Source organism: Simochromis diagramma, unplaced genomic scaffold (assembly GCF_900408965.1).
Source record: "Simochromis diagramma unplaced genomic scaffold, fSimDia1.1 OVJJ01000208.1, whole genome shotgun sequence".
Lineage (NCBI taxonomy): Eukaryota > Metazoa > Chordata > Actinopteri > Cichliformes > Cichlidae > Simochromis > Simochromis diagramma.
Window position 1 is genome coordinate 2108708 of NW_024386789.1, and position 26518 is coordinate 2135225.

The 26518-nt window shown below is 39.9% G+C and overlaps 1 protein-coding gene across 1 annotated transcript in view; it reads left to right on the plus strand.

The window, feature by feature from the left end:
• Positions 1 to 4712: 4712 nt before the first annotated feature.
• The window catches only part of itga3b (integrin, alpha 3b), a 31197-nt gene continuing 9391 nt past the window's right edge, over positions 4713 to 26518 (plus strand). The window contains exons 1-12 of the mRNA XM_040023294.1: positions 4713 to 5046; positions 20995 to 21122; positions 22425 to 22507; positions 23400 to 23640; positions 23816 to 23908; positions 24053 to 24257; positions 24626 to 24819; positions 25150 to 25238; positions 25322 to 25455; positions 25973 to 26059; positions 26156 to 26223; positions 26373 to 26515. Coding sequence (XP_039879228.1) covers positions 4742 to 5046; positions 20995 to 21122; positions 22425 to 22507; positions 23400 to 23640; positions 23816 to 23908; positions 24053 to 24257; positions 24626 to 24819; positions 25150 to 25238; positions 25322 to 25455; positions 25973 to 26059; positions 26156 to 26223; positions 26373 to 26515 — 1770 coding nt within the window. The 5' untranslated portion in view covers positions 4713 to 4741. The remainder of the gene's footprint in view (positions 5047 to 20994; positions 21123 to 22424; positions 22508 to 23399; positions 23641 to 23815; positions 23909 to 24052; positions 24258 to 24625; positions 24820 to 25149; positions 25239 to 25321; positions 25456 to 25972; positions 26060 to 26155; positions 26224 to 26372; positions 26516 to 26518) is intronic.

The following is a 26518-nucleotide window of genomic DNA, read 5'->3' on the forward strand; positions in this document are numbered from 1 at the left end:
ATATTCACGCTTATGAGAATAAATGTCATATTATTAGATTACGCTCATGTTTTATTCATATTTTGTTATAAAAATAGATTACTCTGGGGCCAGACAGCAGGGGAAAAAATGGAGTTTGTTGTCTTTTGTCTCCTGCTGGTTGGACAAAAGTTCACTTTATATAGGTACACTAAGAGTGCAGAAGAAGTTGTGTCCACACTGCTATAAAGAACACATTATTTGTGTGCTGTGTGCATAAATACTCTTAGGTTTCCTGAATAGATTGTGTTCTGTCCTGCGAAAGGTCATTTGAGCCCAGCAAGAGTACTTGCTGGAGTTTAAACAGACCACAGTGTCCTCGACAGACATTACCACCGCTCGGAACATACTGCCTTCATAGCAACTCTCAGCTCCATGGCAACAGGCAGCTCAGCCGTCACCGGGCAGCCAGGGCTCGGTGTGAGAGCGTGCTGTGTTTCATATTTAGTCAATGTTCTGCTCTGTATGTTCTGTTCTCCGGTTCAGCTAATGTGGATTAATATTCATAGAAATTCAAGATGAGGATGCCATCTAGTTATGCTTTTAAAAAAATCTGTGTAATTTCAGGTTTACAAGGCAGGGGAGTACAGTACAAAGTCCTGTCAGGAAGATTAATTATTATGGGACTGTTATGGAGGATAATCATGCCCTCACATTTCTGCTCTTTCCACAGCCCTCTACAATACACAAGTCCATTTCCACTATCAGGCATTCAGATCAGAACTCCACATAGCATCCACCCCATCAGCCTTCAGCATTCTGTCAAAGGAGGCCTTCATAGAGCTCAGTTTGGAGTATGTAACAAACCACAAAGCAGCAGGAAAGCTGAGCATGAAGATGCTATAAGCATATAATCCTAACCTGATGAATTAAGTGGATGTTCTGGTGCAGAAAGACAAACATTGTAGTAATTTGAATTAGGGGAAGGGTTGAATTTAGGTTTTTGAGTGGGTTATGCACTATGGTGATGGGGGATGGGATGGTGGTTGATTTGGTAGAGAAAAAACAAAACAGGAAGCCGGCAGATAAATTGCAAATTACATTCCATGTGTGTCTTGTGGGTTAGTAGTTCCAGAACAGAGACTAGGGGAACCAAGTGTATTTTGCTCTTTTTCCCCATGGTTCACAGAGACTGGTGTTAGCTTACATGTGGGTCAGGGGAATACATATTTAAAAGTTGGAACATTTTTTTTCTTGCTGTATGTAGGGTCTTAAAGTGAACTCCTGTTTTGTGACTAATTTAGATATTTAGATATAGTTTTTTTATTTTTTTAAACTCCCATTAATTCTATGAAAAGAAACAGAGTCATAAAAGTGATTTACAGCTGGCTGTCAGCGCAATTTCACATTGCTAATACATAGAGACAGGGTTTGTTATTATCTGTCAGCTTCCCAGGGGACACTTCTCAGGTGATAAAAAGGCAGGTCTAAGAGCTAAAGGGGTTAAGGATCAGATGTTTTGCAGCCCTTTTACTATGGAATGGTATGGCACAGACCAGTCTAAAGGGGGAGGTCAGGCTGCTCATCTCTTGTTCTTTTTTCGCTTTAAGTTCCTCTCAGGACATTTGTCTTCCACTGAGTTGGAGCACGCTCGTATCTGTTTACAGTTTTTTTTACAGCCGCTAGGACACATTTCACAATACTTAGGTCACTTTTGCAAAACTCTTCACACAATTCTCCTAACTGACCTTCAGCTTGGCAAAGCAGTTCATTTCACATTCAAAATGCACTACAACTACCAAAACACTTTATTCAGGTCTCAAATAAACTCATTCTTCCAGAACACTAGCAAAGGTTGACAGCCGACAAACACACTTTGTCACCCACAAAACAATGACCTAAAAAACACTAACAACATGTAGCATTACACAGTGTTTTCTTGTGTAAAACAAGGACACATCTCTGTTTATAATTTCAATATATGTTACTGGAATGAATCATACATCATGCAGAATTCGTTAATATTTGTTTATGTATTTTTATTTTTTTGCACTAAGTAATCCCAAAATACAAGAATTTGTATACACACCATCCACTGATACACATACAATAGTAATGCTATTCTACTCGGTCTTCTCCATTTGGCCACAGGTTCTCATCCACATCACATCTTATGTCATCTAGGGCAACACACCTAGGAAAGAATCTTCTGGCATGCCAGAATTGAAGGAGTTGAACAATTGAAGGAGTAACACCTGTGTAGATGTTCATCTACAATGAGAATAAGCTGTGGCTGGTTAAACTGCATTTTTAGATTTAAAATATGTTTCAATAAAATATTGCTGTTGAATTTTGCTGTCTTTTTAAGTTTTGCATTATGTTATTGTTTTGGCCATAAGTTTAACAGTTTTGAAAACAGTATGTAAGCACATGCAAAATGTCCTGTACGTACAAAGATTTTTGGCAGTTGTTGTGTCTGAGTGAGAAAATAATTCATGAAATTTGAGAGATGTAGTCATTGAATGCATTTTGTGCCAAAACAATGATAACTGATCCTCAGTTTAGCCCACATAGACTTCTGTTGTGCTCACTGTGTGAGGAGTTTTGCAAACGTGACCTAAGTATTGAGAAATGTGTCCTAGCGTCTGTAAAAAACTGTAACGTCAGCGCTGTACCAGATGAGTGCCTCGATAAGGTCACAACAGGATGTTGACACTGTAGACACAGACATTTTGTGCACTCACCTGTGTAAAAGAAGAACATTCATTTGCAAGATAGTGCCCCAAATGTACCAATGCTGCTATACTACAACTGATTGAAAAGTATAGGGTGTCAGACACATGACCTCCAACCAATTTCCAGGGCAGACTTCATGCTACACTAAAATCTGTGGAATGCAACTTAACCTGCTCGTTGCAGTTGTTCTCTTTGTTTTCCAACACACTTTTTCTTGTGTATATCCAAACAGTGATGTTGAAGACCTATGAGCAGTTGCAATGACTAAAAAACCTGCACTAAATACCTGAGACACACTTTTTTCTTTAAAAAGAGTAGATGAAGTGTTTGCAATTTGCCTGTGAAAAGTGCACAGTGAACTACAACCCCCCAAGGGGCATTATTTCACTGGGGATGAAGGAGAGAGTACTTCTGGGAGAGAGCAACTCCTAAAGGATGAAGGGGGAGAGTGGGAGCTTACTCCATCAATTAGAGAAGGTCAGCTAGGCCAGGTTTTAGCCAGTGGTCAGCCAATAAAGTAGACATGATGAAAGATAGCACATTGCTGTGGAGTACAGGAAAATAGGGAGGAGATGGAGCTGCAGTTTCTTGATAAAGAAAGGAAGCAAGTACAAAAAAAACCTGAGAGGAACTGGGGTGGAGGGAGATTTGAGAGAAGGAAAGGCTGCTTTAAAAAACTCTGGCCTGTTCCATGAACTCACTAAGGAGATTAAGGGTTTAATAAACTTCCCATTGGACACCAGAAGTTTGAGCAATAGGCAGTGGAGTGAGGCAAACGGTGGCTGTCACAAGAGTGCTCATGTGAGGGGCGGGCCATGTATATCATGCAACTCTTAGATTAAAAATACTCAAAATATAAACTGAAAATACTAAAACAGAGATCATTTAGCTGGAAGAAACTCCTCTGATGGTTTCATGATGTTGATAAGCATATGGAAAAGTTAAATATCTTTTTTTTTTTAGAGTCAGAGCATTCAAGAGTAATCCTGATGTGTGAAATGCCTGATTCAAATTAGCTGTCTGCTACGAGCGGAAATCCTTTCATATTGAGTTTTGTTTCCTTTTCTTTTAAAGCAAACCATTCGCCACTGCAGCAGTGTGTCTGTGTGTGTGTGTGTGGTAACAAAAATAGCAGACATTTTGGTACGGTGCCATTTAAGATGCAGTCCTTAAATCAAAAGCTACTTACGTTCGTAGCTTTTGTTTAGTGTTCACAAGTCTTCCTCTGTAGAGTGACTTGCTGATTCTGTCAGCCAGCAGAGCGATAGAGAGCAGGAACAGGAGGTTTATAAGAGTGACAAGTAGTTATAGTGACAGACGAGGTTTTCACACCATTAACCACAGTTACAGAATGTCTGCTAGAGGTCCAAATATATATTGATACCAAAGCTGGTACTGGTATCGGATCAATACTAGTGTGATAGGATAGGATACTTTATTTCTCTTCCCCAAGTTCAGTATTCACCCCACTGCACTGATTTAGGTAAATAATTTTCGTGGAAATGAAAAAATATACCTCAAACGTGCACAATGAAAAAATCCTATACAGCCTATAGCACATTTAAACAACAGACGTTGAGATAAAGTGCTTTAGAGATAGGCACGTCTACATTTCAGGTCTCCTAAAAAAAATTAGCTTTAAATTACATTAAAAGAGACGAAAAGCTGAAAGGTGTGTTTTGTTGTATCAACTAATTATTGTGGAAAATGAAAATCGCACCGATCACGCGGTCATTAAAATGTGTAGAGGATTTCCAAATTGATGATACATTTCATAAATCATAGCACACTGCTTCTCCCTGTATAAGCTGCCTTTACAAGTATCGGTATTGGTATCAACAAAACGGTCCCTGTATTTACTTGGTTTCGGATTGATATTAAAATTCGCTGTATCGCACACCACTAGAGTCTGCAGCTCCCTGTAGTTAATGCACTTGCTTCTGAAGGATGTTCTGATCTGAAAGGAAGGGAGGGACACCGCTAGGGGCAGCGGAGCGAACATGAGGCGCCGACACCTAGGCAGTGACTTTGCACAGAGGGGCTGTTAATGGGCAGGTCTCTGCGAAGCAGCAGCCTACCTGTTGGAGCTCATTGCGGCAGAGTTGCCCATGCTCGTTCGCTGATCGTGGACCTGCGAGAGCTGAGTGCACCTAACAAGGGAGAAAACAACGGAAACATGTCTGAAAGACTTTTACTCTGCGCTGTTTTGGCCGTGTGCCACTGGACGCAAACTTGCACTGGATTTAATATAGATGAACGGTTTCCTGTGATCAAAGAGGGGAAAACCAGGGGGAGCTTGTTTGGGTTCTCTGTAGCTTTGCATGAGCAGACGGTGGGCTCCAGACAGTATCTGTAAGTATAGTCGGATAATGCATTTTTCAGAAATTGCTTTATATTTTCTTTTTCTTTTTTTTAATTTAGAGGTAATATGTCGGCAAGCAAACAGTCGTGGTAAAGCAACACTTTCTGTTCACCTCGTACGCGGTTAACTGCGCAAAAGTAGGATACGACGCTTTATTGTCACCTGTCGAGCGTTTCTGTGCTCCACTTACATACTACCTGTGAGAGAAACAACCTGCTGGAGACCACGTCTGCAGATTTAGTTAGACCAAACCAGACATTTGTTTTAGTACAGTGAGAATATAAGACAGGTGCTCTACGCTCTTTGGAAGTAATTCGACGAAGTTCGTACCCGGCGTTGTTGTAAATCTTTGCCGTGCACTGTCAACGTGTAGAAAACGTGTCTCATAACACGTCCGGCCTGATGTGACCTGTTTTGAAAGCAAAACTGTTTTTTTTTTTTTTACACGATCACCATATTACATGACTTTTACACAAATTACATTTCTCTCTTTGTTTTGTCTCACTGTCAGTTTTTCTTTTTCTTACTTGCTCGGTTTGTCTTTTTTTATTCATTATTGCAACAATAATGAACGAAACTGAAAATCGCATTGTTTAAAGTGAATAGATGAGATTTATTTTTAATAGTTTCTGCTGCTGGTCCAGCTGTTGGCACACTCACAAACACACTTGTTTTTAACCAGCATTCACAGTTCTCTGAACACAGATAAATCCTGGTTTGTAAACCACGTGTATGCTTCTAGTTTGGAAGCCAGTCCTGGTACAATAAGAGCATTTTTATCGTGATGTGCATTTCAGTGCATTGTGATTGAACTTTCAGTCATGATGTGGGTGGCTGTATTATATTCAGTTATTAAATATTTGTAAAATAAACATTTGCACATCTACTCACTCTGTATTTGGAATTTGGGTGGAACTATTGTTGCCGCTATCGGCTAGAGAGAACTTGGGGTTGTTTCCTATTAAAGCTTTTACTGGCCTGTAACACTTCACAACTTAAGACCAGTGTGGAGCACTTGCAAGGATTTACATAGGAAGTGACTGCTTTTGTATCTGTTGATGTTCAGGGATGTCACGTCTTTGCTGTCTTCGTGGCATATCTAATGAGAGCTCCTCAAACTGTGTTACTGTGCAGTATAGGATTTCACTCGGTCAATTAGAGCAGCCCCTTCATCCATCCGCTTCCATGATCACACAGCATGTTTGTAATGTGCTGTTATCAGTGTCGTTCTGCTTTGAAGAGTAAAGCATGAAGAAACGTTTCAGATCAGAGCCCACTTCCTCTGTGCTCTCATCAGTGAAGTTAGATATAAGGTTTATTTCTCATTGCAAGTCATGCAATGACAGATTAGATTAGAAGACCAAACTCACTCTCATGTCTGAGCTGTAAGTATAAACCTAGATGGTTCTGCATAAAACTGGAAAGGGGAAGAAATATATGTCTGCATGAATTACCTGAATAACATACTCCTGTACTGCCAAGCTTAAGTCCATATGTGCTGGTTATTGGCCAGTGTTAGCTATGCTGCTAGCTCTGTTTAACCCATAAAAACTAACGTTACTGCAATATTAATATAATTGTAGCCTAAATCTCACACTGAAAATACGTCTTCTGCTTAAACGTAAAGATTCACATCACACAGCAGGGCATGTCATGTTGTGGGCATGCAGTGTAGCACACATCTGCAGGGAAAAACACAATGCTGTTGATGTCACCTATTTCATCTTACGAGACATAAGTGAAACCCGCTTTGATATGTGGTTTGGAGATAGTGGCGCTCACAAAACAATAGTTGGCCGAGTCGATAGGCGATAAGAGTGCATGACTCTGTAAAGACATAACAGTGTGCTGGTGTCTGCAATGTCTTAGAGGAAGGGATTTTAAAATAAGTTTCTTTTGTGGTTGCACATCTGTCTCAATGAACCCCACAGCTTTTAGCGACATATTTTCTCTGGCTAGAACTGCAGTGTGAATATCTGAAAAACACCTAGACGTATGCACCAGTCATGACATGTACAGAGAAGAACACTGTTCTTTGTTGTCCTTGTGAGTCAGAGTTCAGGATACCAGTCGAGTCAAATGGCTTCCACTCCCATTTCTGGAATAAAGATTTTGTTTGTTGTTGTTTTTTTAATTGAAACCTTCTAAGCTGCAGGTTATTATCCAGTTACAATGGTTGCTGAGCTGAATTTCAACAATATATTTTGAATATGGATTGCACATCCAATTAGTAGATCAGCATTGCTTCTTGTTGGGGATGGGCTTTACCCAAATAATCCAAGAACTACCTGAGGCCAATTTGTACCAACTATTCACCTCCCCACTCCCCCTCTCTGTTTGGATCACCCATTTAAGGTCTCAGAGAGATTTCTTTTCCCCGAGACGGTCTTTTTTTTTTCTCTGTTGTTTCAGGGAAGGGGGGGAAACAGGGCAGTCAGCTGGCCACCTATTGGCTCTTCCAGTCCCCTGACCTTATGGTATTTTAGGAATGTATTACTCTTCTCTGCACAGTTACAACCTGCCAGGTTTCAGGTTGAGACAAGACAGGAGGGAGAATGATTATCCAAGAGAGAATACACATAAAAACATAAAATATTTGACTCAAACTGATCAAAAACTGCTTCATTTTACAGATGAAAGCTGAAAAAATAACACATTATTTTGACTGATGAATACGTCAGAGTTGACGTGGCTGGAATCGAGGATCATCCCTGTCTGACTGCAGCAGCCAGAGGCTATGAAAGTCAACGATTTAATTTGACGGGGCCTTCCCCTTTCTGCTGCGAGGTGCAAATTAAACTGGTCCACCCACTGTACACACATCTGATGTTCAGTTAGAACATGCACAGGAACATACGTCACCTTTCGTCATATGTTTCGATAGAAGTAAACTTTTCTGGCAAACCCTTTTTCTCAACGCACCCCGGTGATTTTACTTTTTCAATCTTTTATCACAGCTTTTTGTGTCGTTTACGTGCTCCAGTACAGTATTGTGCAATGGGTTGTAAGCTCTGTAAGGGCCTTATACAGTCAATAGAACTGTTCACTGGACTGATCAGTGATAAAAGTCTGTGGGCCGTAAACGTGACTGTACTCCAACATTCCTGCTAATACATATGTGATAGTGGTCTTTGTCATTGAACGAGGTCTATCAAAGGGCTAGTGTCATGCCTCGATGCAACACTTTCATGTCTATCCCATGCAAGCCAGTAGGTTTTACACTGACACAGAATCTTTTTCAAATAGAAGATCAAATAGAAATTTGGAGTAAAAAGTAGGTTAAAATGGGGTTAAAGTGATTTTATGCTGAGCGACTGCTGTCGGTATAAAATCCCTTTACCATGGTTACGGGCCCTGATCTTAACGCAGTTATTCGCTGTATCCAATCAGCTGGTAATGACATGAGTTGCATTCTGTGTAGCAGCACAAAAACGGCTTCTAAAAACATGTTGAAATGGATCCCAGCACGGCTCGGGGTTCCTGCTAATCTCCACAGAGCAGATTGGTTATTTATGGTGGCGCTTTCATTAGAAATACCTGCAGTGAGGACTGTTTTTTTCTTAACAAAAGTGTAAGAGATCCCCTCCCTCTTTCCTCCCCCGGTTGCATAAATGCCCTCAGCTGCACAGAAAAGAAGCTAGCCTGCAGGCTACTGGGAGCTACCTGTAGCTTGAAAAACCCATATGCTCCAGTACCTCTCTGTCTTCATGCCATTTTTCACCTTTGAAGAGAGAAATGATCCACAAGTATTGGATTACACTTGGTATTTTTTTTAGGAAGTGTGCGTGTGCTGCAACTTGTTGTGCGTCTGTAAAATACAAATAAGTGCTGGTATAAATATAGGACGTTCCAACGCTTATTACTGATAAAAGGCTAAATAAATATTTATAAATAAATATGTGTATGAAATGAATATGTAAACAAAGAGAGATAAAAAAAAATCTGGCGTTGGAAAATTTCCAGGCATTAGCAGGTAAAGGCAGATGTTTCATGCACACCTGCACTTCTTTTATATAAGCTGAGTAATATCTGAGAGAAACTTGGCACTGAACATGCACGCCAACATGGGTTGCTGTCAGCTCTGTTACAGCTGTGTGGCTGACTGTCCATCTGTGTCTCCCACAGCTACTTCTCTTCTTTTACATACAGCAATGGACAACATTTTAATAGTAATACTGTTACTAATACTGTGAGCCTCTTGTGATTTCTGGCTTCATGGTTCACTACTGAGGTATGGCGTCACTGAGAAGCATGTGGTCAGGTTTAGTCCAGCGGTATGTGTATTCCTGTTTACATGTATACATTTGTATGTACACCGTTCAGGCATAACGTTATGACCCCTGCTTCATATTGTGTTGGTGCCAAAACAGCCCTGACCTATCAAGTTGTGGACTCCACTTGACCCCTCAAGGTGTAGTGTGGTATCTGGCACCAAGATGTTAGCAAAGGTTTTGCAAGGTGTCCAGCACATCCCACAGATGGGTGATTGGATTGATATCTGGGGAATTTGGAGGCCAAGTCAACACTTTAAACTCATTGTTGTGCTACTCAAACCATTTCTGAACCATTTTTGTTTTGAGGCACTGTGCATTATCCTGCTGAAGAGGCCACAGCCTTCACAGGATTCAGTTTCCATGAAAGGTTGTACCTGGTCTACAACAATGCTTAGGTATTATTGTAGACCATGGGGTGGCTTTTGGACATTGGAGTGTGAATGTGTGTGAATGTTAAATAGAAAGCACTTAGAGCATAGAAAAAAGGGATGGGTGAATGAGGTAAGTTGTGTGAAGCACTTTGAGTGCTCTGATAGGATGGAACAGCACTATATAAGAACCAGTCCATTTAGATGGTACGTGCCAAGGATGTTACATTGCCCAAAGCATCACACTGCTTTGGGCAAGCCTGCTCTGTTAGCTTGTTTCTTCCCATAGTGCAACCTGGTGCCAGGTGTTATACAGTTAAGCGATGCGCACAAACCCGGTCATCCAATTGATGTAAAAGAAAATGTGATGCATAAGACCAGGTCACTGGACCATTACTGTGTGTTGCAGTTCTCTTGCTTGCGTGCCCATTGTTGGTGCTTTTGGTGGTGGACAGGAGTCAGCATAGGCACCCTGACTGGTCTGTGACTATGCAGCCCTATACACAACAAACCGTGATGCACTGTGTGTTCTGACACCTTTCTATCAGAAATAGTGTTCATTTTTGAATCAATCTGAGCTACTGTAGCTCATCTGTTGGATCAGACAACACAGGCCAGGCTCTTCAAAATTTGGCACTTGTCAAACTCACTCAAATCCCCACGTTTGTCCATTTTTCCTGCTTTTAACACATTTCTATTTAAAGACAAAATGTTCAGTTAATTCCTAATATATCTTACCTACTGACGGATACTATGATGAAGAGAAGATCAGTTATTTACCGCAACTGTCGGTGGTCACAATGTTTTGCCTGATTGGTATATTTCTCTATGTCAGTTATGTGTGTGTGTGTGGACAGGTATTAACATCTTCATGGGGACCAATTGGTAGTTTGCTATACTTGTGGGGACAAACACAAGTATAGGACAAACAGTTTGAAAGCATTTTTGAGACTCAAAATGTGGTTTTAGTGTCAGGGTTACAATTAGGTTATGGTTAGGTTTAGGGTAAGGGTCATGGTTGGGCATTCATTTTTGATGGTTAGGGTTAGGGTAAGTGGCTAGGGAAAGCATTATGTCAACGAGATGTCCCCACAAGGATATAAATACACGTGTGTGTGTGCGTGTGGAGGGGGGGGGGCTACACCCTGCAGCAGTACTTGACGATATTATTCATCCAGTGACAGGAGACAAACCTGCAACCACAAGCTGAACTTTCTTTGCCCGCTTCAGACTAGGTTTCATTTGTTGCCAATAAAAAGTGAGTTTCTTGTCTGTCCTGCCATGTTTAATTTGTCGAGCTGCCTCTAAATTAGTTTGGTCTCCTGTTACTGTTTCACCAAAGACAGATGGTGGTTTTCAAACAGGATGTTTGTCCAGCTGAGATACCCTGTTAGTGTGGGTGCCTGTCTACAGGTGCGGAGTCCTTTCTTTTTTCTTTATTCAACTGTATGACATTGTTGTCATCTCCTCTTTCGTCTGCATTTAATTTCCACTAAAAAAGCACCCTGGTGAAAAAAAGAGAACGAAGTTTATCAGCAGTCTGCTATGTATGAAAGTGGTTTGCAGTGCATTCCTACATTTCTCCCTTTTGTATAAACATTTAAATGCACTAACAGTGATGCTTGTCATTATAGAGAGACATTTAATCTTAGTCTAGTCCATATTGCAAGAATGTAAATCTTTAAAGTAGATAATTTGACATTATGATAGTTGTAAGGCTTAGGCTTTTGTAGTTTGCTGTTATTGTTCATGCTGGCATGTTAATATATATATATATCCAAATTGCCCTGCCCTGACATAAATATATGAAAATCCTGAGATGCAAAGTGAAGGTGAGTCTGTGTGAGCCATGTTTTCTACTTCATGCACACTCTTTCATCACTGTTTGACCAGAGATGAGTCATCGACTTTGTTCTGTAAATGCAGGCAAATGTTCTTTAAGTGTGTTAAGAACTAGGCGTGCTTACTGTGAATGATATGAAAGCGAAGTGTGTGCTCACCGCCTCATGTAGTTTCTTTGTTTCCTGAAAGTACAGTGACCTGGATTCATCACAGCTACTCATTGTTTGAGTAATTACTCAAAGAAGTAATTTATTACACATTTATTCGTTTCATAAGGCATTAAATTACTCGATGAAGAAAGTCTTTCAGCATGAATGTTGAAAAGACTGAAATGCTTTGTTTTATAATTAGCACTGACTATAAAGTATAGGCTAAATTATGTGCATATACTGGCACAGCTCAGTAGACACAGGTACAGGTAGGAATAAAGGCTGCACGCTGATTGGCTGTGGCAGGAGCCGCTCACATTCCACTTCCCTCTGACTCTGGGTTTCTTCTCTACCTTTGTGTCAGAATGCTGAATTTGCAAGTGCTGTGTGTTTTTGGCAGTGGATAATTATTTCAGGCCTTTGTGAAGTCTGCACTTTAAAGTAACGTTCCCAATGGGCTGAGGCTGACGGGCTTCCTATGTTGCACTGTGTGTTTTCTACTTCACTCTCCATGTGTTTGATTGTTGGGTTTTGTTTTTTCATGTGAAGGGCCATTTAAATTTTTATATAGTTGTCTGAGGGCCACACTATTATGAACACATACCGAGAGATGCAAAAACGAAAGACCAACAAAAAAGTCTATAACTACTGTGTTACCAAGCCTCATGAAATTTCAGCTTCTTGGCTATAAATTGCACTCACCACAAAACTTGCACACAAAATATTCTTGCTGTCAGTCTGTGGTCGTGTGAAAGCTGCTTGTTGAGCACTCAAACTCAAAAAGATGTGCGTTAATTTTGAGTTGAGAGTGCATTTGTCTGCTCAACTCATCAAGTTTAGCATGTCTCAAACTGTAATGGCACTCAACATTTGCCTTTTTCATTATTGCCAGCACCTCACCACAAAGGAAGCACACTGGCTTGCCTTTCACAAAAAAGAAAAAATAATTTGTTCATTTTTCCTGGAATATGAGGCATTCTGCATTCACCTTCATTTTCTTGAAAGCTGCCATGATTCATCCCTTGTCATCTTTGTCAGTCAGGTTATGACGTGCTGTATGTATCACAGATGATGTGCTTCTACAAGTCAAGTGTGCAGCAGCTGGGATAAGAATTAGAACCTCCAAGTCATCAGCCAGAAAAGGGTGGAGTGCCCACTCTCGGTTGGGGAGGAATTGCTGCCCCAAGTGGAGGAGTTTTCAGGGTTTTTGTTCATGACTGGTGGGAGAGGTGGATCAGAGATTCTCATCATCTACTGAAGTCATTATGTCATTAGAAGATCATAAAAAGATCTCACGTCTAGTCTCTTCTCATCGTTAGGCTTAATTCAGTCTGCAAACTGAGTCACTATTTAGTATGATCTGTATTTATTTTCTTCTTTAGTAGAAGTGGCAGTGTTTCCTTGAAAAACAATGAGGATGCAGTAGATGAGACCGTGCAGTTTTTTTGTATATATGTGTGTCTGATGTTGTGTTTTTAAGATAAAGGGTGAGGATTAATATATTTTATTGCATTTTTCTTTGCTTGTGCATTTTGGGTAATTTAGTGACCCACCTTGTGTTGCAGTTAGAGTGATACAGTGTGGTGTCACCATACTGTACCCCGATCCACGTACAGCACTGGTGTGAAAAATGGCTGTGCTGGTCCAGGTCAACAGTAACATATTTCATAAAACTACTGTTTTGCTGTGACTACTGTATAATTTTACGTACAATAGTATTATGAAATAGTATAATCTTTACCTGGTGTCATGACAATTGAAATGGACTGGTTCTTATATAGTGCTTTTCTACTCTGAGCACTCACTCACACCCATTCACACAAGCAGTTCTTTCTTTTCTTTGGAAGTGCTTCTAGTCTAACATTTACACACATTCAACTTGGGGTTAGTATCTTGCCCGAGGATTTTTGGCAAGCAGACTGGTGACTGAGCTACAATCACCCCATAGCTTCTCTTTTTTTTAGCTAATTTCAGTTTGCTGTGCAAAATCAGTATCATTTATGCAAACTTGACATGTCATCGGTGGCACATGGTTTACTTTTAATATTATTAAAAGGGCTGCGTTCAAATCCTGTGATAGACAGGTTGCCTTAAGCTATATCCGGAGGGCAATCAATCACGCATGTTACAGGCAGCTGTAACACCACAGCATACACTCTGCAGGCACAATTTATTAAACAGCAGGCTTGAGGCAGAAAGTTTCCCACTTTGCTTCGTGTCGCTCACCTTTCCTTCCGCCATCTGAATCTCTTTGTGACGGTTTCTCTCCCTCACCCACTTTTAAATGTTTCCTGTTCTTCACATATAAGATAAAGGCCTTTAAGGGGAAAAAAAATACAAATTTGCCCGTTAAACACCTGTATCCCATGTCTCATAACGGCTCCGACTTGATCGACGTGAAGATGTGTGTATTCTTAATGAGACGCCTGTTTGACTGTAAACGTGACTAACTCGCGCTTTGTCTCGTCTTGATAATCTCTCAAAATCCTGTGAGTTGGAAAGGAAATGTCATCCCAAAAAGGGTTTAATTAAGTTGGATTTCCTGGTTTCACTGTTGTTGGTGTTATCTTAGCAGCAAATAGACATGTGGGGGGTAAAGATTATAGGTGAGCATGGCTTAATTTTAATTAACTGCAAGAGAAGTTGTTTGTGTTGACTCTGACATTTGCTTACAATCAGCCCTTTCGCCCTTTCCCTTGCAGCTCCCCTCATTTGTTGAGAGACTTTTCCCACTATCTGTTCTTGCTTCAAGTTAGAGGCTTTTCTGAGGCAGTGCCGGCTAACATGACTAGATAAATGAACCACTGTTTGTTTAACTTAATGGCTGACACAAATATACAGTAGTCCATCAAACTGTCTTCTTCTAAGATTTTTAGTCCTGTTGTCAAGAATGCAGCCTAACTAAGTCTCACCTTAGCTGGGTGTAGGGCTGGGCGATATGGCCTAAAATTCATATCGCGATATAATTTGAAGCATGTGCGGTAACGATATATATCACGATATATTCTTTTCTTCTGTATAACGTATTTTCCACACTATAAAGCACACTTAAAATCCTTTAATTTTCTCAAAAATCGAGAGTGTGCCTTATGTATGAATTCTGGTTGTGCTTACTGACCTCGAACCGATTTTGGCGTGCAGAAATCTGTTAAAAAATGTTTTAGTACAACTTTGGTAAGCCGCACTGCTTGATGGATTGTCAGAGTATTACGGCTGCCGTAGTGAGGGGCTTCACAGAGTAATCTGGGTCCAAAACTCCATCCCCTTCAGGTCCCAAAGTCAAACGAACACTAAGAGTTAAAAATGGTCTAAATTCTTTCATCTTTAATTAAATCATCAGCGTTGCTGCTTTATCGGATGTAACAATTAAGTTTAACATCCCGGCATCCATGAAAACAGAATTTATTAAATTTAACTGAGTTAGAAGTTAACAGGAAATTATCTTGGTTAGCTCACCTAAACATTTCATACCATGTTCTGACTGAGAGATTTTTGAAACTAATTAAAACGTACAGCTCTGCTATCACTTCCAACATAAATGAAGACAGAAAACTAAACAGCAGTGGTGTTTGCAGGGTTACTGAAGTTGGACTACCTGGTATATAATGTTGTGCTACATGATTGCTAGCGACACAGCTATGTTAGCATAACATCAGCACAGTGAAGTTGGAGGATGAACGCCAACTTTTTTTCCACTCATTAAAAGTTAACATGACGGATTCTGGTGGTCAGGGACAAATGCAATCGCATAGCGGGATGCTATACAGGGGCCAAACTTCAGTCAGGAGAACAACTGAGATTATTCATCCACAATACGAGGTTAGTTATTAATATACTGCAACAACATGGGAGCAGCTGCGAGAGAATTCAACATTAATGAATCAATGTTACGGAAGTGGAGGAAGCGCAGTTTTTGGCTTTCCCCATATTTCAAAAGTGCTTCATCTCTTTGCTATGACTGTCGCCTGCCATCATTTGCAGATGATAATGGTTTTAGCCGCTGCGATGCTTTCGACCAAAACAGGCGCAGCTTAATGACATCATCAACATGCGCTATCGCGATAGAGAGATATAGTCAAAATCTCTATCGTTGGCCAAATTTATATAGTTTCTATCGTATGTCGTTTAGATCGCCCACTAGTGATGGGATTTCCGGCTCTTTTTAGAGAACCGGCTCTTTTGGCTCGGCTCACTAAAAAGAGCCGGCTCTTTCGGCTCCAAACCGGCTCTTCAGGTTGTTTTGTTGCTTTAATTAATTTATTATTAACAACAATATAAAATTATGCACAAAAGGAATTACTAATGTAAAAAAAATTGGTCCTATTTATATATGTATATATATAAATATATACGGTGGCCCCTAGAGACAAAGCACGTACAAACTCCAAAACACATTTCTAGCGTTAACTGAACTTCCAAAACAGAGCTACCTAGATCAGTTAAATTACACAATTGAAAGCATATGTGTATTGTTTGTGTATTTATACACAAGCACTCATATATATTCAAATAATAATAATAAAAAAAAAGTTCATTTACCTGTTACTACCACACACCAAATCCGGTTGGTACTTCCTGGCTTGTGTAGCCACTAGGTAACAAAAGCTCAACACTGTGGGGGGGAGCACATCCTGGAGCACTTCTGTTGTGTTTTGTACGTGTTTTGTAGTTTTTACGTGTTTTGAAGTTTGTATGTGCTTTGTCTCTAGGAGCCACCATAAATATACTTTTATTTATTCACTCCACATAAAATGTAATAAAGAAATCATATAATACAAAAACCAACTATTTACATTTCAACTTTTAACTATTTACATTTTTGTGTTGTATCACTTTAAATTTAAACAAATTTAAAGTGAAACAACACAAAACACTGCAAACCGCAACACAATTAAATATAAATTAAAATATGAAAACAAAAAGAAGATGCATATTCTCTGTCATATGGGCCTGCATGAATAAACTTTCTGAATCCTTTATCATCCGCAACTGAAAATAGTTGTGGACCATTACTATACCTTTCTAATGTGGCGTTGTTGTCCTTGGCTCTCTTTCGCCGTCTCTCCCTCCCGCTCTGTTCCTGTGCTACTGCGAGTGTAACTACCGCCCCTCCCCCCTCTGCCCAGCGCAAAGCACAAGGCTCGCATGCGGAGTGAAGCGGAATAAAAGTGCGAGAAAGGGTGAGAGAAACGAGAAAAGAAAAAAAAACACGGCTCGCGATAAAGAGCCGGCTCGCGTCGTTCACGTCAAAGACCCGGCTCTAAGAGCCATTTCGTTCGCGACCGACACATCACTATCGCCCACCCCTAGCTGGGTGCAAACAGTAAATGTTTGGTTTAGCCAGCCTTTTGGATGACTTCTTAGACAGAAGGGGCAAATTGCAACATGTCCTGGAGTTGGAATGCAGCTGCCTGCTTCTCCCTTTCCATTTAGCCGAGCCTTTGACAGCCTGTTTATGAGGAGGTGATGAGCATGAAAGGCAATAAGGAGGAGAGCACACAGCTAGGACAGGACGGGATATGACGTGCGAGTCACCTCGTTGTTAATCAGTTGTACGCCAAGTTTATGAGGGTTACATATGCAACAGAGAAATGTGGGTTCATCAAAAAAAAAAAAAAGATCTGCTTTTAATGAAAAAGTTGACATTTTCTTGCAAGTTGTTCACTCAAGATCAGGAATGTGAAGGACGGGCTAGTAATGATGTTTAGTCTATGGTTCTGTGCTGCATCACTTGAAAAAGTGAAAACCTTCAGTTATTATTGTCCTCCATGCATCCATGATCATGAGGATATCAAGGTCATTTTTCAAGCGAAACTTTGGAATTTTGGAAATTAAGCTCATTCTTTTTTCTTTTTTTTTGCCAAAAGTAGCTACTCTTATGTGTTTACATTAAAAATTAACAGTGGCAGTCTGATTGTTGGGAGCACTGGGACATTTCTCAGTGGGATTAGGGTCATTATGGCCTGTCAGAAACAATCAAACATGCCCAGTGATACATTAACAAGCAGGAGTTGACATGTAGGGGCCAAATATGAACATAAATGCACGCGTCAAGCTTCTCTTGGAAGGACATTCATCTCCCTGATTCTCTACCGCAGGATTTAACTCGATCAAAAAATTATAAAAAAAGACTAAAAAGAAAAGTTGCTAAAAGATGCTAAAACTAGAGCCTGTCTAATTCATCTGTAGTATATAACTACGCATAAATGTTGCTAGGGAGATCCGTTTATGTGTCATGTCCCTGAAAGCAGGGACATGACACATGTACCTGCTTTCAGGGACATGAAAGCAGGGACATGATATATTAGTCAATATATCAAAATTATGAGCGTGTATTGGTATCATCTCAAAAATCTTCTAGCAGTCAAACTAAAGCTAAAACATAGATATTATTTATTACTGTGACTTGTGCAGCGTTTTAGACTGGTTGACTATAAAGATAGCCCTTTGAACCTTTGAGCTAACCCTGCGTCTCATTTATTTTTAAAAACAGGGGTAGGTTCATTGTGTCGTGTGTCTGGTACAATTTTTTGTTTATGTAGTCCTATACACAACATAGCATACACTGGAAGCTATGGAGAAAGGCGTTTTGGTAAACCTTTTGTATTTTGCAATCTGCAACACTTTTCTCTAATGACAAATAGCCTAATATATGATATATATTATCCTCCAGTATTGACAATAAATGATATTTAAAAAAATATTTATTGATTGTTCATATTTGCCTGACACGTGGAATTCTCATCTAACATTTGTCAGTTAGCCGAATTGTCAACCTGTTCTTAAATGTTCACGTAGCACGTACATGGACCTAAGGTAGCTGATAACCCGTCTTGTGTTAGATGTGATGGTATCACACAGCTTTGTTAAATTTCAGCAACAAACACTGATGACCCACATGGCACCACTGAGATAGTAAGATGATGACAGTATTTTTTTTTCTAGTTTTCTGCAATCAGCACCCTGCTAGCCAAGATCTTCAAATGCCCTAAAGCATGCATGATTAATACTGGACTTTGTACCCTACCCTGCTTCCTCATGATTTCTATTCAGAGTGAGAAAAGTTCAAACTGCTATCTGTGTGTCAAGTTTGCCCAGTCTCCGGCTTGACGCCGTTCCCTTTATGAGTGCTTTGGATAAAGCTCCCATGAGGCCTTGTGTGGCTTTACAATAATATCTGAGTTAGTGTTTTGGGACGCTGTGTCCTGCGGCTCAAAAACACAACAGCTTTACACGCCCGCTTCTCATCGGCTTAGTTAATCTGTAGTGTAAGACCACACACACACACACACACACACACAGACATCTACACCGATAAACAAAAGAATGTCAACGCCACACTGAATGGGACTCCTCTCCATGTTTCTGTTAGGTCCATCCACCACTACAAACCTCTGTGGTATCTTGTATCTTATTTACTGTCCACATTACTGAATAATTACCACACCCAAGGTCTCCTCTGACAGTTTAACCTGGAAACTGTTGGCCCTCAGCAGCCGTCTTGTCTCTTTGTGGTTGTCTTCATACTGAGAAGTGGTTGTGCTGGTGCCGGTGCTGTTATACTGCATTCATAAAACGAAAGGGATGATGTCTCAACTTAGCTATAAACATATCTGATTAATGTCAAGGAATTAGCTATGTGTGCCACAGCGTCTGATCTGAGTTCAGTGTTTTGTCAGCTTATGTGCCACAATTCATATACTTTTTTAGAGTAATTTGATCTAAAATAAGTGGAAGTCGGGCCATGTGACTAATTTCCATGTCTGACTCTCTGCAGGCTCAGGTGAGACATCAAAGAGACAATAATTTTGTCTATGCTCTTAGGCCTGCAGTCAGATTAAGATTGTAAATGTTTATAGGGGCATGTTAATGTCGATATCACTGTGAATGTGTGTATATATGTAGACGACTGTGGTGGAGTGGTGGAGCCTGGTACATGGGCTCGCTGTGTTTAAACAGATTGAAAAACCACGAAACCTGTGAGCAGTGTTTAATCAGGTATGACTAACCAAGAGCAAGTGCTAACAGACCCTGTTCAGTGATTTCCCGCTTTGTCTTCAGACCTCCAGTTTTTAGCATAGCACAGCCTTTTGCTGTGATTCATCTTTCAGGAGAAATGATCTCTCCTCAAGTTGGAGTAATCCCAGGCTGACTCGTGGGAGAAAGTGGGATTTGAAAGCACAGTGATTTTACTGTGAAGACTTATTTTTAACTTTACATTTGGGACCTTTATTTATTCTAACTTGTCAGTGTGAAAAAGAGAGAAAGCTGGATTCCCACTATACTCGCAGTTAGGTCAACAATCGTGAACATCTTGACTTACTTATTTTTCTATTTCTACTCTTTCCCACAATACTGATAACTCATTGTTAGCACTGACAGCACTGAAATCATTTTCAGGACGCTAAAATGAGAAGAATGACATGCTTGTGTTACCCACTTTGACCAAAGCACTGAGTGCTTTTATTTCATGCGTATGTCACTCGCTCACATATTGTAAACTAGCTTGTCCACACCTTTCGCCCACAAAGTGGAGCTAATAAATCTTCTGCTGTCGGTAAATGGTGTGTTCCTGCACAGAGCCTCAGAGAGCAGTAATCTCTTTACTTCAAAGCTCTGTGGTGTGGTAAGAGGTGCAGATGCAGGGAGTGTCTCGATGAGTGGACAAAAAGAACCAAGAAGCAAATTTCTCTATATATATGTGTGTGTGCATGCATGGGTGTGTGTGTGTGTGTGTGTGTGTGTGTGTGTGTGTGTACGCTGCCCAAGCTTGTCACAGGTCATGGTCCGACTGCTTCACTCTTTCTTTTCTTGTGAAATGAGTCTGCTTTTTTGTGTGTGTTTAGACCCTGAATCTTAACATCTCAGGTCACGTCACACACTCTAAGTGGGTAAATGCTGTGCATAAAAGTTGTGCCTTTAATCACAATCAGAATATTTTCATAATCCTTAAGGAAATAATGTGAGTTACAGTTCCTCCAAGACAACAACAGTAACAGATTGAACTAGTTAAATAATACAATATGTTAGAACATTTAGAAAAATAATAAATAGCTGTAATATATACAAATAGCTAAATTTCAAGAGGTGAAATATAAATGATTGACTTGTTAAGCTGCATGGTGTGCTTTTTTTGTGTCTCGAAGGTTATCTGATAAACCGTTGCTGATAGTGTCATAGCTTTGTCTAACACTGTGCCACACTTCCATTGTGATTTCATACATTGTTTGTCTCTTTCTTTCTGTTTTTCTCTCTTTGTTTTTTCTGTGTTTTTGTTCTTTCTGTGTTCCTCTGTGCCTTTGTAGGCTTCTTATAGGTGCGCCCAAAGAAAAAGCACAATCTCTACCGAAAGTCAATGAAACAGGCGCCGTCTACTTCTGTCCCATTACCACCGACACCACTGACTGCTCCAGAATGGACCTGGTTACCTCGAGTAAGATCACTGCGAAGCACTGATGTGATGAAGGGAATGCATGGTTGCAGTGTTGTAGCTGTTTCTGAACTGTTCCATTAAGAGATTTTAGCGAGCTCGAGGGGGGTTTCCTTTAAAATACATCTATATATATAAGGAAAATAATGATGAGATTGAACACCATTCTTCTTAAAGATGTTCACTTATTTGGTATTCTGATGATCGATGGTGAGTGAGAGCGCTTTTGAACATTTCTGAAGATTTTCATATTCAGTGCACCAGCAAGGAGCCATCTTTCACAATACTTTAAAAGCACCTCAACTGAGTTTGTATAGCACTTCCATAGATTTGATGCAAACATAACAGATGGTGGTGCAAAATGAAACAGCAAACGCAGAGATCTCCAACAGAAGCAAATTTTAAAAAAAACCCAGACTGCATGTTGTACGTACATTTTTTAAAACCCTCCTTCCTGACTTAGCGCACTGTTCAGAACCAGTTTGGGTTTAAACTAAAATTTAGGAATCGCTCATATGATTGTTCAACAACGCTTACTTCACACAGCCATAGGAGACTCACAGCTCAGCTCTATTTAGGATTGTACTCCCTCAGTGAACTTCACGTGTTAAAACTGGTTTTCCCCTGCGCAGGGCCTCAAAAGGATGTAACTAATGTGAGGAACAAAAAATAATAACCTTTAAATGAACACTAGCTAGCTTCCTCATTTTACAGTAAAGACTACAGAACTGTGTCAGATCATTTCAGTAAAATCATCAAGCATCCTTTGGAGCATTTGGAATTATTTTGTCCACCTTTACATGAACAGACTGTTATTAAATGTTAGACCCCACCCCCCACCCATCCAAACCTAGGGGCAAATGGTATAATAAGAGGATTCTGAATCACTTTTCATGTTGAGGTAAGAATGAGTGCTGCTGCAGTCCCAGCACATTTTTGTGGTTAATATTTGTCAGGGCATGATCCAGGCTGCATGAAGGTTTGCATTTACAGTTTGAGTAGGTGTTCTGATGACTGTGATCACCATAGCCATGCTGAATGTTTCTTTTAATGTAATAAATAGTCTGGAATGGTTGATTTTGTACTGCATGCTGGTTTGATTTGATTAGTGTATGATGGCAAATAGAAATCTGGTTGTAAACGGTCTATTGAAATAAAAGAACAAGAAGTAAAACAGGGAACATTATAAAGCGGAAAAAAAGGTAATTACTCTGTATGTAATGACCTTCCTGTCAGCACCAGCCTGATGACAAATTAAAACAGTTGCTTTAATAATTGACCTACCTCCTTATGACGCATCCACAGCAACTACCTCTGAGATTGTGGAGGGCATGTGGTTGGGTGTGACAGTGTCCAGTCAGAAGGGCCAGCCAGATGGACGCGTGTTGGTAAGATGACTTCCTGTTTTCCTTCTGTGAGTCACTACTACCGGTGATATTATGTACAAGGCAGGGTGAGCTGACACACAGGATGTTTTGTTTTATTATTTAGTCTAAGAGATGACACATTTGACTTGTTGCGATGTTTAATTACTGTAGACACACACACACACCTGAGACAGGATGATACACACAGGGAGAAAATGCAATAATGTCTCATGTTTAGGGAGAAATTATATTTTGATCAAGAGATTTTTTTTTATTACTTTTACATTTTAGACAATTACAATATACTGGAGAACACATTTTACTTACAGTGAGGGGAAACTAACAGCATGTTGTTCCTAGTCTGTCTTTGTCAATATGTTTCAGTTTTTGTTCAAGCACTAATTGGTGTAATCTCCATGTTTTTATTTTTCTATCTTACATATTAATGCATTTTTTTAAATATATTTTTTATATTTATTTTTAAATAGCACCAGATCACAACAGCAGTCATCTTAAATGATTTTATATTGTAAGAGGAAAAGATCCTGCAGAGAAAGCTTCAACAATCAGACACCCCCCTATGAGTGAGCACTTGGTGACCGTGGGACGGAAAAACTCCCTTTTATCAGGAAGAAATTAATTTTAGCATGTTTCAAATATCTTTGACTGTTTAAACTTCTTTTAGAAGGCTAAAATTTATATCTGGCTCATAGAAAATGATTATTTTGTGTAACTGCTCAAAGGGAGGACCGTTTCCATTGTGTAAATTAAAAAGCAGCGACTCTGGTTTCATTATATTGATGTTTGAGATTCTTCAGTTTACTTGAAGCTGTTTTTCCTAGTCACTGAATTGAGCACTGTCAACTTCTAATATGACACACTGCACTTCTTCAATACTTTCTCTGGTCTCCAGGCATGCGGACATCGATATGTGAAGGTTATGTCAGAGAATCAGTGGCGGATGTTAGGAAAATGTTATGTAAGGAGTAATGACCTGACCTTTGACCAAGAGGATCAGTGGCAGGATGAAAATTATGACGTCTGCAATCCCAACAACGACCACAACTTGGACGGCATGTGCAACATGGGCATCTCAGGCGGTATATCGGAAACTGATGTCTATTTAGGCTCTCCAGGCAGCTACAATTGGCAAGGTGGGAACTGTCGAGCTAACCTGTTTTGCCTACTGCTGAAATAATGGGGTTACTCATTATTTGCACGCTGTGCAAGTCTGTTGGATTTGATTGGATTGTGTTATGTCTTGGATACTCTTGAATTGTGTATTAAGCAGATTTTAACATTGTTGTGTGATTCTGCTTTGATTTAAAGGAGATGCTCATGTGATACGGATAGATCCACAAAACCCCTGGAACTATGCTGACAAAAGCTTTGAAAGTCTAGAGAAAGCATATAGTTATATAGGTAAGTGTTGGTGTGTCTTTACAACATTTCAAATGGCAAATCATTGGGAACCTTAGTGAGATTCACACTCAATCTCCCTACCGTCAGATAAGCATCCAATTGTCAAAAACAGCATCTCTGATTCTCAAGCATTTTCATTCACAGGTTATTCAGTTCTCGAAGAAAAGAAGCTCCTGAGCTATGATGACTCGACAGTTGTGACAGGGGCTCCCAGATATGAGTCTAAGGGTGCTGTGATTTTTTCAAATAAAACTCAACCAAAGCTTTTGTTGGAGCAGATCATCCTTGGGGAACAAGTGGGTTCCTACTTTGGAAACAGCCTGGCAGTGACAGATCTGAACAATGACAGGTGCGTTTCTACACCGGAGAGTGTAACTGTGGGGAAATGAACAATGATTTTTTTTTTAACATAGATTGGGACGTGATTTGCCTTTTTATGCATATGGTGCATAACAGTGAAGCAGTGTGTGTCTGAACACAGATGATAATAGTGACTTTCTGTGGCAGGGATGAGGGATTCACTTTGAAATTATGAAGAAATCAGGTGTTTCTCTATCTAGAAATGTAGTTGGTCATTAAGATTCTAGGTAGTACATTCTTTTGAGATGCAGTTAATATAGCTTTGGTGACTTGTGTTGAATGTTTAGCTATACTTAGCCATGTGTATGCATTTTTGTATTTACATGCATATGTGGATTTTTGTCTTGCATATTCTAGTTGGAATGACCTGATTGTGGGTGCCCCCTTTTACTTTGACCGTAAGAATGAAGTGGGGGGAGCAGTGTACATTTTCATGAACGAGAATGGATTTTTCCAGAAGACCGCCTCAATGGTTTTGAAGGGCCCATCTGATTCTGCCTTTGGCCTTGCCCTGGCCGCCATTGGCGACATCAACCAAGACGGATTCCAAGGTGTGACCATGAACCCAGCATCTCTTTTGGACCTACATCTGATAATATTCTAGTTTAAAAAAGTGAAATCAAAGTGGTGCACCAGACCACAGGTAAACTGTGGTGTGAGCATAAAGCACGCTAAAGGAATATTTCTGTAATTTGAAATCATTTCAGCTGCAAACAAGAGGTATTTAACTTGTCGTGTTTCAAATGAGTCCTGAAAACATTCTCTGCTGCCACCTAGAGGACAAATATTTCCTATACACAAAGAGTGCCTAGTTTTCTTTTCTAGCATCTTTTCTTGTCATGCTTCCAGCACTTGTTTAACTGTAATGCTAATGTCTCCAGACTTTGCTGTTGGAGCGCCATTCCACCAGACAGGAATGGTCTACATATGGATGGGAAGCAAAAAGGGAATATCAAGGGAGCCTAGTCAGGTAACGTCTGACATTCTGTGGTCATTTAAAAACTTTATTCAAAGTACTCTTCTGAAAACCTGTGTCAATGACTCCCTCTGCAGACCATTATGGGTAGGACGTTTGGTGAAAAATTCCAGACCTTCGGCTACTCCATCAGCGGAGGGATGGACGTAGATGATAACAGTTACCCTGATATCTTAGTTGGCTCTCTGGATGATCACATTGCCCTCCTCAGGTAGATACAATCAAACACAAAGTTAAACAAGATATTTCAATGTTAGTTGGACCCCCTTATTGACATCATAGCATAACACACACTGCTGATGTATCGGCTGCACATTCATGATGTAAATCCTCACCTGCTGTTCCACCACAACACAGAGGTGCTCTTTGGGCAATTTTATTGTGATCTCGGGATCATTTGAGTGCAGCGAAGTCTTTGTTGAGCTTTCTGACGTAGTGTCATAGTACGTTATTCTGCTGGAAGGTTGTGGGCTGATCACTACCATGTGACTGTGTATTATTTGTATTAACAAGAAGTTGAACAAATGTACCTAACAAAGTGGCCAGTGAGTGTATATATAATATATAGCAATTTTCTACAGTGACATTTGTCTCATAAGTTACGACAAACTATTTTTATGACTTCTATTATTTTTCAGTATTCATGGAGTTATTTCTCATATTATTATTATTATTATTATTATAATGATTAATTAATTTGTTTTGTTCTGTTTTGTTTTTTAAATAAGAGCTCGACCGGTTGTGCACTTAACCCAAGACTTCAATGTCGAGCCTAAGATTGTGGACGATAAAATGTGCTCTGGAGATAAACCATGGTGAGATGTCTCCTAAATTTATGTCATTCTGAAACTGGCTTATTGAGTGTTTTTTCAGGTCTCAGTTCTTCTTCTCTTTCTCTTTGTGCTTCACAGCATTACAGCTACTCTGTGCATGTCTTTCACTCTAAGCACCGGAAATACAAATTTCAAGAGACCTGTCAGTAAGTTTTTCCGTGTTCAATTTTCTTTTTCAAATGAACTTACAAACAAGTGCATCACCATGGAAATTCTTTGTATTGTAAGAAAAAAAAACCTTTATTTACTGCATGAGCTTGCTTTAATCTTTTCTGTTTGTTTTCACTCTGTAAAGTGGTGACGTATATAGTAGAGGCCGACAGGGAGAGAAGAGGAAGTTCTCGTGTTCGTTTTCAGAATGACATCAACACTTACACTGGCAACCTGACCATGACATCTTCCGAAACTGCGTGTGAAACTCTCAAGCTGTTTGTAGTCGTA